The sequence below is a fragment of the Neolamprologus multifasciatus genome, chromosome 16 (genome assembly GCF_963576455.1).
Source record: "Neolamprologus multifasciatus chromosome 16, fNeoMul1.2, whole genome shotgun sequence".
Taxonomy (NCBI): Eukaryota; Metazoa; Chordata; class Actinopteri; order Cichliformes; family Cichlidae; genus Neolamprologus; species Neolamprologus multifasciatus.
The window spans coordinates 11911165-11926027 of record NC_140454.1 but is presented as its reverse complement, the minus strand read 5'-3'; the positions used below and the strand labels follow the sequence as shown (position 1 = coordinate 11926027).

The following is a 14863-nucleotide window of genomic DNA, read 5'->3' as shown; positions in this document are numbered from 1 at the left end:
AACACAGTGTGAGCTCCAGGAAAAGGAGACCAGTCAGTTGCTTGGTACTGTGAAAAATGAAACCAATTGCATCGTGGATCAAAATCTGCTGGTACTTTTCTTCATTATTTCATCAATTTTTGCACTACTGGATGAAAAGCAGCACTAAAACATGACAGAGCCTCCACCTGCTTTAGTGATGGCTGTTGACACTCACTGTTGTACCTCTCTGCTGACCTGCTCCACACGCAGAAAAAAAAATTGATCCAAATATTCAAATATGAATTCATCCCCCTATAACATCTATTGTCACTGATTTTCAATCCAGTTCTTGTGTAATTTCGCACAACTCAGCCACGTTTCCATTCATGAAGAATGGCTTCTTAACAACCACACTTACACTGAGACCATTTCAAATGAGGCTTCAGTGAGCAGCAGATGGATCAGATGCATTTTCAGGTCTTTGCTAAATTTTTCAATTTCTTTCGATGAATTTCAACATGACTTTCAGATCATGTTATCTGTTTTTTAGGCCGGTCACTTCTTCTTTTGTCTTCCGTTTGTCCAGTTTCCTCAAATCTTTTAAGAACTCACTGAACATCATACTGAGATATTACGGAAGAAGAATAGGGCCACTGGAAAAGAAAAAAAAACGTAGGCACGTCTTTTTTTTTTTCTTTTTCAGAATTCTGACTTTAATCTCAGAATTCTTAATTCTGAGAAAAAAGTCAGAATTCTGGAGAAAAAAAAGTCAGAATTCTGGAGAAAAAAAGGTCAGAATTCTGGAGAAAAAAAAGTCAGAATTCTGAGAAAAAGGTCAGAATTCCGACTTTAATTTCAGAATTCTGGGGGAAAAAAGTGCCTCTTTTTTCCAGTTTCCTTAATCCTCTTCCATAGAGATATACCAAGTTTGTGGCTAATATCTCTTTGACAATCATCATGTTGGTGCAAAAATATTATTTCGTGCTAAGTTGTCTGTTATGTGAAGACACAACATGGGTTCAGCCCTTGTGTTAGGTCCCTTTTTATGTTTGAAAGATTCATAAATCACTGTTAATGTTTTAATAAACAAAACAAGATACCTCTAAAAATGATGAGGTACAAGGACTGGACTGAAAATAAATGAAAGAGCAGCCATTGTCCAAAATAATAATAATAATAATTATTATCATTATTATTATTATCCTCTACATTCACCTCTTCTTGCTGTATTTTATTGATCTGAACTAAAAGGAAAAATAGTGCCTTGATCATCAATAATCAATTCTTGAATTAATAAATTCAGAGTAATTCCTCTGTTCGTAATGATTGTATTATCTGGATATATTTTGAATAACGAAGGCGTGAGCGTCCCACCTGATGAGCACTTCATTAGCAATTTCCACCAGCTCTCCGTCGATGTTCCAGGGGAAGGTTGTTCCTTCTGCGTGGATGAAGGGTGTGGTTTTCAAGTCATCCTCCTCTTCACTCTCATCCTCAGAACAGCCACTCAGTGAGCAGGGGCGGATCTTCACTGCTGACACAGCATGCGTCTCCACGAAGGAGAAGTTGAACTGCACACAGATAATCAGTCAGAGCTTTGTCTGTGTGTGTGTTTCTGTGTGTGTGTTAAAGCTGAGCTGATGAGGTCAGAAAGAGCCATTAAGATCTCCGTTAAGCAGCTTGTTAGAGTGCAGCAGGATCTGTCTGTGGTTCTTCCGGTCCACTGTCCTCTGCTGTGAGGCTCCAACAGGGGGCAGCAAAGACCAGCTGACTGTCCCACTGTCTGTCTGTCTGTCTGCTGTCCTCTCCTGCAGGTTTGCGCTTTCTTAAAGTAAAGCCATTCTTATAGGACAGATTAACATCTATCTTAAAACAAGAGCCCAGAGGATTCTAGTACTGTCCTTAAATACACACTTGATTTACCTTCACGAGACTGTGAATTATAGAGAGAAATATTTTACTACTCCAGTACGCCTAATTATTGGATTAAAAATTTTCTCTAGCAGTTTCTAATATTTTGTCGCCACTATTTGATAATATGAATTTGAATTTATTGCATCTCATTAAAGAGGGAGACCTACATTTTCAGCTTTTTTTAATAGATCAAAGCAAACAAAGGATATGATTAATTGATCATGGAAATATCCAGCTGGTTAATGTATAATTGCAGCTCCGCTTCAATTTAATGCTGCTTCAATACCAACACACAGGAGGATTTGCACCAAAAAGCACTGAAACTTTAAAATTATTTCGATAAAATCATCAGATTAATAAAGGTGTATTCAGTTTTTCACACACTCTACATCACACAAGTGACAGGAGAGGTTTAAAGTCCACAGTAGGACATAAACTGTAAGGGTCACATGTGGGCAGCTCCACTTGTACACCCACTTTTGCCGTGCTTTCTGCTGAGATGTCAGGACGGACGCTAACAGGATGTAGGCCAGTCAGTAAACAGCCTGTTTACTCCAAGTCTGAGCACCACACTGCCAGTATATTTAGTAAGTGGGTTAGTGTGCAGTCTCTCTGCCCAGACCAGGTCATGCTGAACCAGGCTAATCTACTCACTAACTTCAAGGAAAACTGCAGTATTTTTAAAACTGGGACCTACTTTCCCATCTTCTAGAGTCTTTAGGTGTTGTGAACGTTGAGGGATTGTGGTATAATCAGCAGCCATTAATCGACTGTAACACAATCACAAAATTGTCCCGAGTCAAAGTGCTTGTGTGACCCTGAAGTCAAGAGTGAGTTACCACGACAATAAATTGCTCTCTTTGGTGGAAAACATCCGGGTGGAAACATATATAACAGCTTAGGCTGTCATCAGCATAATCTACACACTGCACAAGCTCTGTGCAATTAAACTAAGCCCATCATGATAACATTAACATGTTGTCTTTGCTTTTTTTGCACAGTAGAGTTAGTTTAACTGATGCACAATGTCCCCTCAGAACAGTCTTGGAAGTGTTGATTTCTGCAGGTTTTTGTGTGTTTTTAGTTTATTTTCTTGTGTACAAAGATTTGCCCCATTTTTAAAAATTATTTTAATAGTAATATGTACTGTAGATGATGAAATCCATAAATCATTTGCAATTTCACAATGAGAAATTGCAAACACTTGAACTTTAACTGCACCAGACAGAAAAAAATGCATATTTTTTTGAGTAAACTGGGAGTTTGTAAAGAAAAAAAGGTAGCTATCGTACTCCGACATTCCTTAGTTGTGAATATTTTAGATTGCAAATGTTCAGTTCCTGAGCCTTAAAAATCTGCTAAAAGTTTTAGTGAGGATTTGAATGGAATAAATTGATTCATGTTATTTTCACCTCTGGCAGGTGTTCTCACCTGTCCAGTAGAGCTGCTGTATCTCTTTAGGTGTTTAATAAACTCGGACCTGGAGGTGTTTCCGACTGCAATCAGCGCTGCACTGCCATTTGCCAAACTGTCAAAAACAGGAAGTGATGGAGACTGTTAGCATTATTAGAAACATCATCATGCATTAACGCGCACTGTGATGTATTAAAGGCCAAAGAGCAGAAGATCGAGCTAATCTTCGTACACTGTGTACCTGGTGTTTGGAGCTAGTCCTTGAGGTGCATGTGGACTCAGGCAAGGGATAGACATGATGCTGATGCTCAGATACAGGCCCTGATTGGTCACCCAGGACACCTCCCCCTCTGTACACACAAATCAAAGAAAGAAAAAGTAAGACAGAGAGTAGCTGGTAGCGATTAAAATCTGATTTGTCCATTTTAATAGAGAAGTAGTGGTTTTACCGGATTTTGGGTCCTGGTCTTGGTCCTGGTCCTTATCTCTGAGGAGCAAGAAATCAAGTTAATTTTTCAAACATGACAGAAGAGTTGCATTCACAGTGAAGAAAATTTATATAACGGACCAATATCATCAAACACAGAGCCAGTTATTAAACTAATCATGGTAAAACAACAGCTTTGACTCAAACAGGCTCTCACTGTTCTTAATAAATTTACGTTGATTTTGTTTCTGGTAGATTTGTGGTGCAAGTCTCTGTAGTAGACAAGCTGTTACGTGGTGTGTTTGCCTTTCTGGTTCAGCTGCTGAGTAAATGTAACAGCGCAGCAAACTAACAAACACTGTTGGTGTGGAACAATTACAGTCTCCTCTGAGTGCTTGTAACCTGTTTAAACAAATGCATACTGTTTTTTATGGTGGTCTGAAGACACTTTAGATGTACCATCCAACATCACAGAGCGTATGTGCGTGTTTGTGTGGGCGCGTGTTTCTCACCGCTGTACAAACAAATTGCTGTTTGACTTCCTTGCTGATAAAAAGGAGAGCTGACAGTCCTCCGGTCTGAGGGAGACAGAGAAAAAAAGAAATAAGAAACCAGCTAGTCCTAGACCTAGCTAGACCTCTGTCACACTTAGAGACCAACTAAGTGTGGCAACCCCTTGGCAACCTCCGGTCACTAAGGAAAAATATGTATTTTATGAGTGGTTGCTGGAGGATGCTTGCTTTCAGCATGTGAAAATGGTGGCAAAGAAAGTGATGAACCAAAAATCACCTTGTGATTACTTGTGTTGCTAGCAGATTGCCACATGGAAGACACAGACTCTAGCTTTAGCGAAATGATAAAAATGGGATGCTAACAGGAAACAGACAATCTTTTTGCAGACAAATCAGTGTCATCCATACATACTACGAGTGACCTCAGCAACCTTCCAGCAATCAAAAGCATCACCAGCACCGTGGAGCACTGTATACCTCTTTGTGACCAGTTTCACTTAGCAACAGCTAACAACCTCCAGCAACCAAACAGTCATGGAATACAGTTTTCCTTAGTGACCAGTGGTTGCTATGGGGTCACTGAGGTCAGTCAGTCAGGTCTGTGTGACTGAGGCCTTAGGAATGCACATTTACATTTAAAAGTAAAAATTATATATGTGTGTGTGTCACCTCAGCCTAGCCAGCGTCTTAACCAGAGCATACTCTCGCCGCCGTGACGATGGCATCCATCTCTTCTTTTCTGCCCTCGCTAAACTCCGCCCGCCAAAGCCAAACATGGCAGAGAAACCGAAGCACACCAACTGGCCATGAGACGAGAAGCTGCACATGTCCACCTGCTGCAGGTGACCTGCAGGCAGAGAGACACCAGCACACTGAGTGAAGACCCTTTAAACGATTCATTAGAAACAGTTAGGATGCAGCAACACACACAGCTGTGTTTCCATCACTTCAGAGGACATCACACAACTCTTACTCCAAGCCTTCACACTGAAAATGAATAATTTTGTAACCTTACTTTGCGTTTGTACATTTTGTGGTTTTTATCCATACAAAATGAGACATACAAATACACACAGTCTAAAATACGACTAATTAACAGAATGTGTGAAGCCAATTAATAACTCAGAGGATTGAAATGAATCTGAGGAAACATTATCATCGTTTCCTCAGATTCTTTTTATGTGTGTGGTAAAAAAATGGCTTCCATGCCAAACACTGCTTACGGTTTTATTTTTCTACAGCCTTTGAACGCAGCACAAACCATAGAAATAACTAAAATAATTTAAAAAATAACCAGATTTTTCCATCAAGCTCCTTTACTGAGATGCTCCACCAGCTTTTAGATGGATACACACAAAGGCACACGCACTAAGCGGGCCATCTGGCCACATACCTGCTGTAACCTACTGAACTGAACTGCTGTCTCCGCACCTGTCTGTCTGACTGCCTGTCTGTCTCTCTGGACAGAATCTGATTTCCTCACCATATGGCGTGTTGTCAGTGTGTTTGTGTGTCAGTGTGTGTTGCGCAGGATTAAAGCTGAGACGGTCAGTGTGTCACCGAGATCAAACCTGCGGCGCTTCTTAAAAGGTCCAACTAATATTCATTTACATCACAAAGTCATTATCTTTCTGTTTGGCTCCTAATCCACCTTTAGGATTTATTTCCATATTGGTAGCTCTTATTCAAAAATATAGTGGAAGAAGTGGTTGAATGTAAAAAAATATTTGTACCTAATATATCCTATATATATTAAGCACAAATATAATAATCAGTGAAAGTAAAAACACCAAAATGACTGAGTTAATTCAGCAGTAAACAAACTGATTATTAGAAAGTTGTGTTAGCGTCACATGAGCTGGATGACTGTCTCTGTTAGCAGTAAAATGCTCACACAAGTCATTTTTAAAAATGCTGAAATAAATGAATATCAACCAACAATTATCCCATACAAGCATTTAGGGAGGAGACAAAAGACAAATGAATTTTAATTTATTTAAAGGATAGCCCCTTGAGATGCAGTATCTCGTTTTTAAGGGCAGCGCTAAAAATGGACACATGAAACCACCAGTAGGAGGATTTAGGGCTGCTGCTCAGCTCCAAGGCTGTAACTTTAAACTTTGTTTTTTATTGAATTAAACCATAATTTTCCCCCTCTTGAAACGAGCTTTTCTAAAACATACTTTGAAAATACCCCAACACTCTGTGGAGATGTTGTTATGTCACTGTATAAGAAGGCTGCTGGGCTTTTTGGATTGATAGCATAGAAATCAAATTATTACTGTCATGTAATATGTCACAGTGAAATGACTCTAATTACTATTATCATCAGAATTTGATACATTCATTCTATTAACATTTAAAAACTCTAGAAGAGTTGAATGATTTGTTTATTTTATTGGGTTCATGTGAGCAAACAGCGAGCAGGGAGTCGACTCAGTGTCTGAGGAGCTGGTTACTGCATCTGCTTTGTGAGCTGAGTTTGTTGACGCTGTGAAACATCCTCATGGAGAAAGACTTTTTCAGGACTTGTGGCAGTTCTTATAACTTCTAATGTTCAAGTTCTTGAGTAAATCATTAATGAAGGTAGACTTAAAGTCATTCTGTGCCTAAGCAGAAATCACTATAATGTGCCTGAAGTGAACAGAGTGTTCATAATGAAAAAAACCCCCCAAACAAACAGCAGACAAAGCAGCAACAAAACTTTCTACACTTTCTACAACATTTCTACACTGCCCAGTACTAATTAGTAGATGACCTGCACAAAAATTACTGGTTTGTGGATAAATGCAGGTAAAAATGCAGACTCGCACTTTTGTAAAGCAAGGTTCACATGTACCAGTTTAATGCTTCATTTATGCACTTGTAAATGTGCCATATTGCTTGTACTTCTGGCATCAAAATGTCAAAAATCTAATTATTCAGACTGTGGTATATGAGTTACATCAGGCCGTTGTTACTCCCAGACAGCTAGCTTGGCTAATCCTAATTGCTATTTGAACCTCGACCAGCTTGCCTTCTGGTTGTTTGTTACTGCTATGATGACGGTGCCAACAAAGATACCCCTCCAAACACCAGGAGGGCCAACCGTTGAGTATTAATTTAATATATATCAATATCATATTGAATCTGTTTGTGAGTCTAGAGATACAGTATGCTGAAGTTTCAGTGTACAGGCTATTGCATTGCTTTGAGTTTTGCTATATCAGAAAAGAGAAATTCACATATTGCTAAAATTGTCTCTATTTTCGTTCCACTCATTGTTGCAGTGAAGGTTTCTAACAAGCCAGGCTAGAAAAGACTCAGCAGGTTTTGAACTTCTGGAAAAATTTTAAACTCTGTGAGCAAGTAGTTTTTCATACAACAATGAACGAGGCAAACTGCTTTAAACAGGTAAGGTGATCATTGATGAGATTATTGCAAAGTGGTCAAGGTGGTGACTTTCATGTCATGCTTTTATATATTTATGTTTAGAGATCAGGACAGAATTGGCCCCCTTATGAAGGATTTTCCAGCCTCTGTTAAACAGAGCAATGAATTTTGAACACAGCTTTTCCAAACATTAGTTTAATTTTGGATGCTTATATTATTTTACGTTGCACACAGAAAAAAATACCCCCGCAAAGCTAATAGCCAATTGTGTTTTCTTTTTGTTGGATAGCAGCCTGCAGCCATTTGTTGTAGTTTTCGCCTGTAGATCTCTCTACAGCTGAAATGCTTTTTTATATACAAAAAAGCACCCAGAAATACAAAAAGTCTGACACACACCTATAAACAAGCTAAGGCCATTTCACATACAGAAAATTTTAAGTGTCAGCTGCAACTCCCAAACATAAGTTGATAAAAGGTCAACAGTTAAGCCGCTATTTTCAAGGGATGCTCAGGCTCTGGTAACCATAGCAACAGCACTGATGCTTCCGCCCCTGTTAGTAGTTTAACGTCAAGTAAGGAGATCATGTGATTGTGGATGAGCCCACCTCATCAGTGTTATGAAGACAGGTAAATTCACCTGCAGTCACCTGGTGTCCGTGGGAACAGCTTCCTACCTGGGAATTTTAACAGTTTTCTATTGTTCAGGAAGTAGTCTCATTAGGGCTATTGAATTTTCCCATCTGTCTCACACACATACAAACTCAGCTCGCAGTATTAATTAGTGACAATGAAACATCATCACACCATAAGCTGTCATTCAAACACAGCTGCCCGCCCTGCTGCTAGGTGATTGGTTATCGTGTTTACCTGACAGTGTGGTGGGCAGAGACAAAGGGGGCGGGGCTGCTGCGAGCAGTGTAAACCTGTGATTTAGTGATTTCAAGTGAAACAGACCCTGTTGTTAGACATCTGTCTGTTCACTCCCTCCAGAGTCCAGTCCCACCGTCTGTCTGCATGTTTGTTTGTTCTTAAACACTGTCCCTGCTGCCAGACTGACATTCAGCCAATCACACCAAAGCTTAGCAAGCTTGTCCAAAATCTTGGACATAAATGTGACAGATTTATAAAAAGGCATAGACAACGCTAGGTGATCCAAATATAGATTTACTAAAGACAATTCCAACCAACCCCAATCTATGTAACAGATCTACAACATGTAAGCTTTACCCAAGATAATGTGGAGGGCTGCAGTGACTGGATCTCTGACTCCATGAACAGAACAGGAAACCACATCTGTGGAACCTGCAAACATGTGAAGACAGACCGTTAATAAACATACTTCATGTCATGTTTTTGCATACCAGCATACCAAACCTTATGAGACCCTAAAGCAGTGGTTCTATATGAGAATGCCCTCGCTTACCAGCTGGGATGATTCCCAGTGGCAGTGCGGCTCTCACTGGTTTTTCTGGGGAATCTGCATCCAGCTGGGCTCTGAGGACCAGAGCATGACACAGCTCTGCAACTGAACCATCTCCACCGACGCACACCACCCTGACGGACAGGTGGAAAAAAACTAGTGTGAGGACAGGTAGACATTTACACAAGTCAGTCTCAATCATCCAAATCTAAATAAGGGTTTATTGTGAAGCTCATTGAGGTGGTTATACTAAGTCAAGGACACAGACTTCACTGACATTATAGTCCTCTTATAGCGCTTTTGAGGTCTGCTTGAAGTGTTGATCCATTGTTGGCTCATTGAAATGTGGAGTCTCCATAAACGCATGGTCACAAAAAATTGTCAGAGACTCAATCTTGGCACCTAATGACAACATTTACATTATTTGGACCCAAGCGGACTTAAACTCACAGCCACAAAAAGTATAATACACCTAGAAGACATTTCACAGATCTCAAACTCCTGATGATTTAAAGGAAAACCCTCCAGCAGAGGATGTGGCTTTTCTAGTAAAATTGACAATTTGTTTTATAATACAACAGGGTAAGTAACCTGAATGTTTTTGGGCACTAACTAAAATGTTTGTGCAGGGTGGTCCTGAACGTGTGATGCTGAGTACTTATTTCTTTTAACTATTGATGAATATCGACTGATGGTGAATGGATATTTATAAATACTCTAGGTTGTATTTTCACTGCAAAGGTTTGTATTTTAATTAAGCACAAATATTTCTCAACATTTCTTGTTCAGTAGAAAAACATCAGTACCAAAGTTTTGATACTAGAATTAGACTACAACTAAACTAGTAGACACACAGAAACTGGATTTCAGAATGACTGTGATGGGTTTTATTTTGAAAGGCTCCAGTGAATTGCTGTCCTACAGTCACCAAAGTTCATGAACTCTTTAATATTTATGATTGCTGGGGGGTTTTAAAGGTCTACACACTAACAGGCAGTAGTATAATCCATGTCTTGTTTTAGAATCTTAAGTTAAGTGTTAAAATCGTAAGTTTAGAATAAAGTTGACTATAAAACTAAAACAAACATATTATATTTAAATCATGGTGTGAAATGCTTTTGAGCAATATTTTAACCATAACAGATGGAAAGAAAAAAAAAAAAAGAACTCACAATCACAGGGTGAGAAAAAGGATACACTCTGGACAGTCTATCATATGGTAAGCCCAAAGAGACAGAGAGGGAATCATTTACAGTCACATTTCTACTAATGACCCATAAAGAGTCACACGACAGATAAAACTCATATTTTGATCGCTTTTGAAAAAAAAAAGTTGTATTTTATCTTAGGGTAGGGTGGGAGGCAGTTATTGTTTGTTAGTATTAATGAAAAAAAAAGTTAAAAAAAAAAAAAAAAGTGAAAAAGTGAGAAGGTTCATCTTCCGAGTCTTTATTTGCAGTAAATGGGAGGTGAACAGTCTCCGTCCCCTCCCCCTCTTCCTGAGTATGGGATTACCTGGAGCTGTAGTCGCCACGGTGACAGCCAACCTAATTGGCAAATGTAGGTTTCAACCAAATCACACACACACACACACATACATAAATACACACACACACACACACCCAACCACCTACCCACACTCAGCAGCTAGCTTAGCAACGCGGAGCTAATCTTCTCTAAGCACATTAAGCTTTATGAGGGCTGAGCACAAAAGCTGCTTACACACACACACACACACACACACACCATCAGGAAAAGACTGATGAGAATTTGATAGCTGCTTTTGTACTTGTAGCTGCTGTTCTATCATTGGAATGAAAAGTTATTTTAACTTTAACAACAAAGTGAACAGTTAATGTTTGGTATTTGATCATCTTACCTGTGTATGTGTGTGTGTGTGTGTGTGTGTGTGTGTGCGCATGAGGTGTGTGAGATCAGTCAGGGTCAGTGTGTTTCAGTGTCCGCCTTTGACAGTAAACTGCTGTTTGATTATCCAGTTCACCTCAGTTCAGCAGCAGGATGATGTCACAATTTAAACATGGTAACTTTCATGTCAACACACTTACCTTTAAACAGTCAACTATTTCCAACTGTAAGATTCCACTATCACCTGTCCTCTTGAGGAATAGGGACCAGCTGATCGTCAGCTGGCTTTCTTTTAACCTGGACCTGAGATCATTTATCTCGCCTTCAAGTGCATATTTTAGACTCATCCAGTTTAAAAGCTACAGACAGTTTCATCGATCTCACAGTGCTGACAGCGGATTGCTTTAAGCTTAACATACAGAAATGTCTACTTGATATTTGACACACACGATACAGCAGATCATCTGATCATCTTCAAGTGCATTGACTACTTTCAGCACAATTAAAGGTGGCTCCACCTGTCTGTAATCAGTCACACATTGGTTCAGAAAGCAACATATTATGATACTGAACATCTATGGGTGAATAATAACAAAACTACATTTAAACTGCTAATTATTTTTACAATAATTTCTTACTCTGGATTTTTTAATGGAAAAATCCAGAGTGCTTTTGAAAGCAAAAAAGATATAGATGACTAACCCATCATATTCATCCAGTTTGCATTCCTTTATCACTGAGAGAGCATGACCCTTCCTCTCTGTTACTGGAGAGAGAAAGACAGGTAAAGACAGAGAGAGGGGGAAAAAATAAGTAAGCAGATGGAGAGACATTGAGATGGACAGAGATAAAGTGTTCGTGCATATGTGTGGTCAGATGAAGTGTGTGTTTGATGACTGCCAAAAAAAAAGTGGGACAGCGGATATCACACCATCTGCTGAGAGGGGGAGAGTAGAAGCAACCAGGAGGAATCAAGAAAAAAGGAGGAGAAAGAGGAAACATGGGAAAAGTGATGAGACAAGAAGATAGGAAATGAGAAGGAAAGAGGACACAAGGATATGAGGCAGGAGAGGAAAACAGAAAGGTGAAAAGAGGACAGGTGGAAAGAAAACAAGAAAACAGCAGAGAGGAGAAGCACTGGAAATGAGACAAGAGCAAATGATTGGAAACAGGAGGAGACAGGAAAGGAGAGGAAAAAAGATGGAGAAGATGAGGGGAGGAGTGCAGAGGAGGCTGTCTCCCTCTGTCACAACAGATGGGCTAAGCTCCGCCCCCTATATCAAGTTACCTAGCGACCAGAAGCTGCCATTAACTCTGACCTTTGGACTCCCTCCACACACACAGATTTCAGTATCATGTCTGGTGTCAGTAAAGATCTAGTTGTTAAAACCCTGCCTCACATAGTTTTATATTTAAAAATAAACACACAAAAATACGTACATTTATTTATATTTATTAATCTAATTTTTCAGTGTTTCTACTGAGCAGAAAAATAAACACTTGGATGGACTAACCTGTGATGTCGGTTTGGATGTCAGCCATCTTGAATAGAGGAGCCACGTGGTCTCTGTAGATGTGAACGGCTTCCTTTTTGTGGCTGCTAGGGTTGATGAAGACCTTCAGATTTGTAGGACGGCTGCTGAACCCTGAAAACACGCACACATGCACACACACATTTAGCAGGTGCATCATAGGTTGGATTTTGAAAGAAAATGAAACCCTGCAATGGTTGGTTAGCTACACTAGTGATGGGCTATGAGTCAGTTATTGTTCAACAGACTATAAGATAGTTAGGTCCATACATCTTAGCACAGTAATACCACAACATTGAATTTTAAACAAAACAATGTAGATGTGAAGTAGGCACAGCTTTAATTCAAAAGCCCTCCATTAACACTTCAGTAATTACAGTGATTTTCATGGAGAGTCCCCCCATTTTCAGAGGATCAAAAACGACTCCATGCATTACTAAGAGATTTTGCCCAGATGTGCAAACCAGTTGGTGGCAAACTGGTTCAGAGTCATGAGTTTTTGATCCTTTGAGTCTCCTTTATTGAGACTCAGTTGCACTTCATGTTTATTAGCATTTAACAAATATCTGAGTAGTGACACCTGCTTTTCAGGAGTGGCTGTGTGATGACGTTACCGGCAGCACGTCAAGCAACCATTCCCGTGGGATACACTGGCGGCTTTAGACTGCTACTAGCATAGCTCCTTGGTTGTACGTAATATTTCCAACTACACCACATGTGTGTTTTGGTCCACAATATAGTGCCCTTAAAAGTCAAAAATGAAAGAAAAGAAATGTGTTCATGTGCTACTTTTAGTGAACAAAAAAGATAAAATAAAAAAATTACTGCTGCTGATTACATAAAGTTCTGGATTATAAAATGTCTATGAACTATCTTTCATCATAGCCAGCTGAGGGTTCCACTTCACGTTCCTCTGCAGCTATGTTCTGATAGGTGAAGCAGTTTTATATGTTTATTTATGTGTACTCAAGAAGTTAAATAACTTTTCATTTTGGACAATAAGATTTGGAAGACTGCAAATATTTTTCTAAAAATACTAAAATTTTAATATGAGCTCTTAATGCGTTAATTAAAACAACAATTAACTTACCAAGTGATGACAAACATAATCAATCAGCCCAACAGCTGACTGTCCTTACTTGAACGCTGATCACAACACACTTTGTTATCGTGGCTGACATTAAGTATCTGAACAAACTGAAGAACATCTTCACTTAAAATTCTGCATGGATCAGAAACTGACTTCCACATGCCCTAAATTTAAAGTATTAACCCAGAGATATATATAAATAAACAGATAACACATGTGTCTGTGCAGCTGCTTCAGTATATGTGGAGGTGGCCTGTTTGATACATCAGAATATTGTTTACATCTACAACACTGGTTGATGGGTGTGTGTGTGTGTGTTGTTTCATAATATCGACACACTACACACATACACAGACCCCCTGTATGACGCATCATTAGGCAGATTTAGAGACCGCATTATGAATCCCTCTGGACCATCTCAGATCAATACACACACACCAGCTCCATTATCCCTCTCATTACTATAATCTGCTCCCAAAAGGCCGTGACCTCGCCCTGTTAATGACCCCCACACACATATACACACTGTGCACCTCCTGCCATCACTCCACCCCACGGCTCTGACCAGGTTCTCCGGAGCTCCTGTGAGGAGCTACCTGACACCTCCACATCTCTCTAGTGGTCCCCCATCAAATACCAGAATCTCCACCCTGTCGTTGTCCCACAAATCTCAGGCCTATTTCCATTCTAAGCAACACATCTGTGCTGCAGCACTAAACAAACAAGCCTGAATAAACCTACATTTCTTTTTGGTTTTATGTGGAAATGCAATAAATTAAAAAAGGCCTCAAAAGACACCTTATCTCTCACTGATCTTATAATTATAAGAAAGGACCTTGTGATGATAACAGAGGGTCTCAATACTATCATCAGGAGCAAAGTTGGGTTGCTTAGTTTTCAATATTTATTCATGTGTGCTGTAATTGATTCTCCTTCAGTTTAACGAGCATGGATTATTCTGCTCTTTAACCGCTGATAACAAGAGAAATGGAAACCAAACAAACCTTTATTTTGAAATCTGAAAGTATTCTTTGGTGGGATTGGCAGTACTTTTAAAGTGGCTTATGAAACTGCCTATCAGCTCAGTATTTAGTTCAGTAAATTCAATACCAGGAAACCCTAAATTGGGATTGTTGCAGTATCCTCTGTCCCACACTTGTGAAATCTCTTTTGACCACCAGAGTTGTTTTACTGGTATCACCACCATCCATCAGTGATTCTTAAACTGAGAATTTAAAACACAGGAGCAGCTGTTTTGACCACGCAAAGGCGAATGGCAGCTGATTCTATTGTGGATTTTTTAAAGCCACCTTGGATGAATTTTAGAAAGAGAGTAACTTCCCATATGGAAAAGAA

The 14863-nt window shown here is 39.5% G+C and overlaps 1 protein-coding gene across 1 annotated transcript in view; it reads right to left on the bottom strand.

Annotated features, from left to right (window-relative positions):
* Nucleotides 1-14863, bottom strand: part of cerkl (CERK like autophagy regulator) — a 33231-nt gene that overhangs the window by 784 nt on the left and 17584 nt on the right. Inside the window, exons 4-13 of the mRNA XM_085135678.1 lie at nucleotides 12400-12531; nucleotides 11588-11651; nucleotides 9023-9153; nucleotides 8827-8901; nucleotides 4897-5074; nucleotides 4228-4293; nucleotides 3738-3775; nucleotides 3530-3638; nucleotides 3307-3403; nucleotides 1336-1532 (exon numbers count right to left, since the gene is read on the bottom strand). Coding sequence (XP_084991804.1) covers nucleotides 1336-1532; nucleotides 3307-3403; nucleotides 3530-3638; nucleotides 3738-3775; nucleotides 4228-4293; nucleotides 4897-5074; nucleotides 8827-8901; nucleotides 9023-9153; nucleotides 11588-11651; nucleotides 12400-12531 — 1087 coding nt within the window. The remainder of the gene's footprint in view (nucleotides 1-1335; nucleotides 1533-3306; nucleotides 3404-3529; nucleotides 3639-3737; nucleotides 3776-4227; nucleotides 4294-4896; nucleotides 5075-8826; nucleotides 8902-9022; nucleotides 9154-11587; nucleotides 11652-12399; nucleotides 12532-14863) is intronic.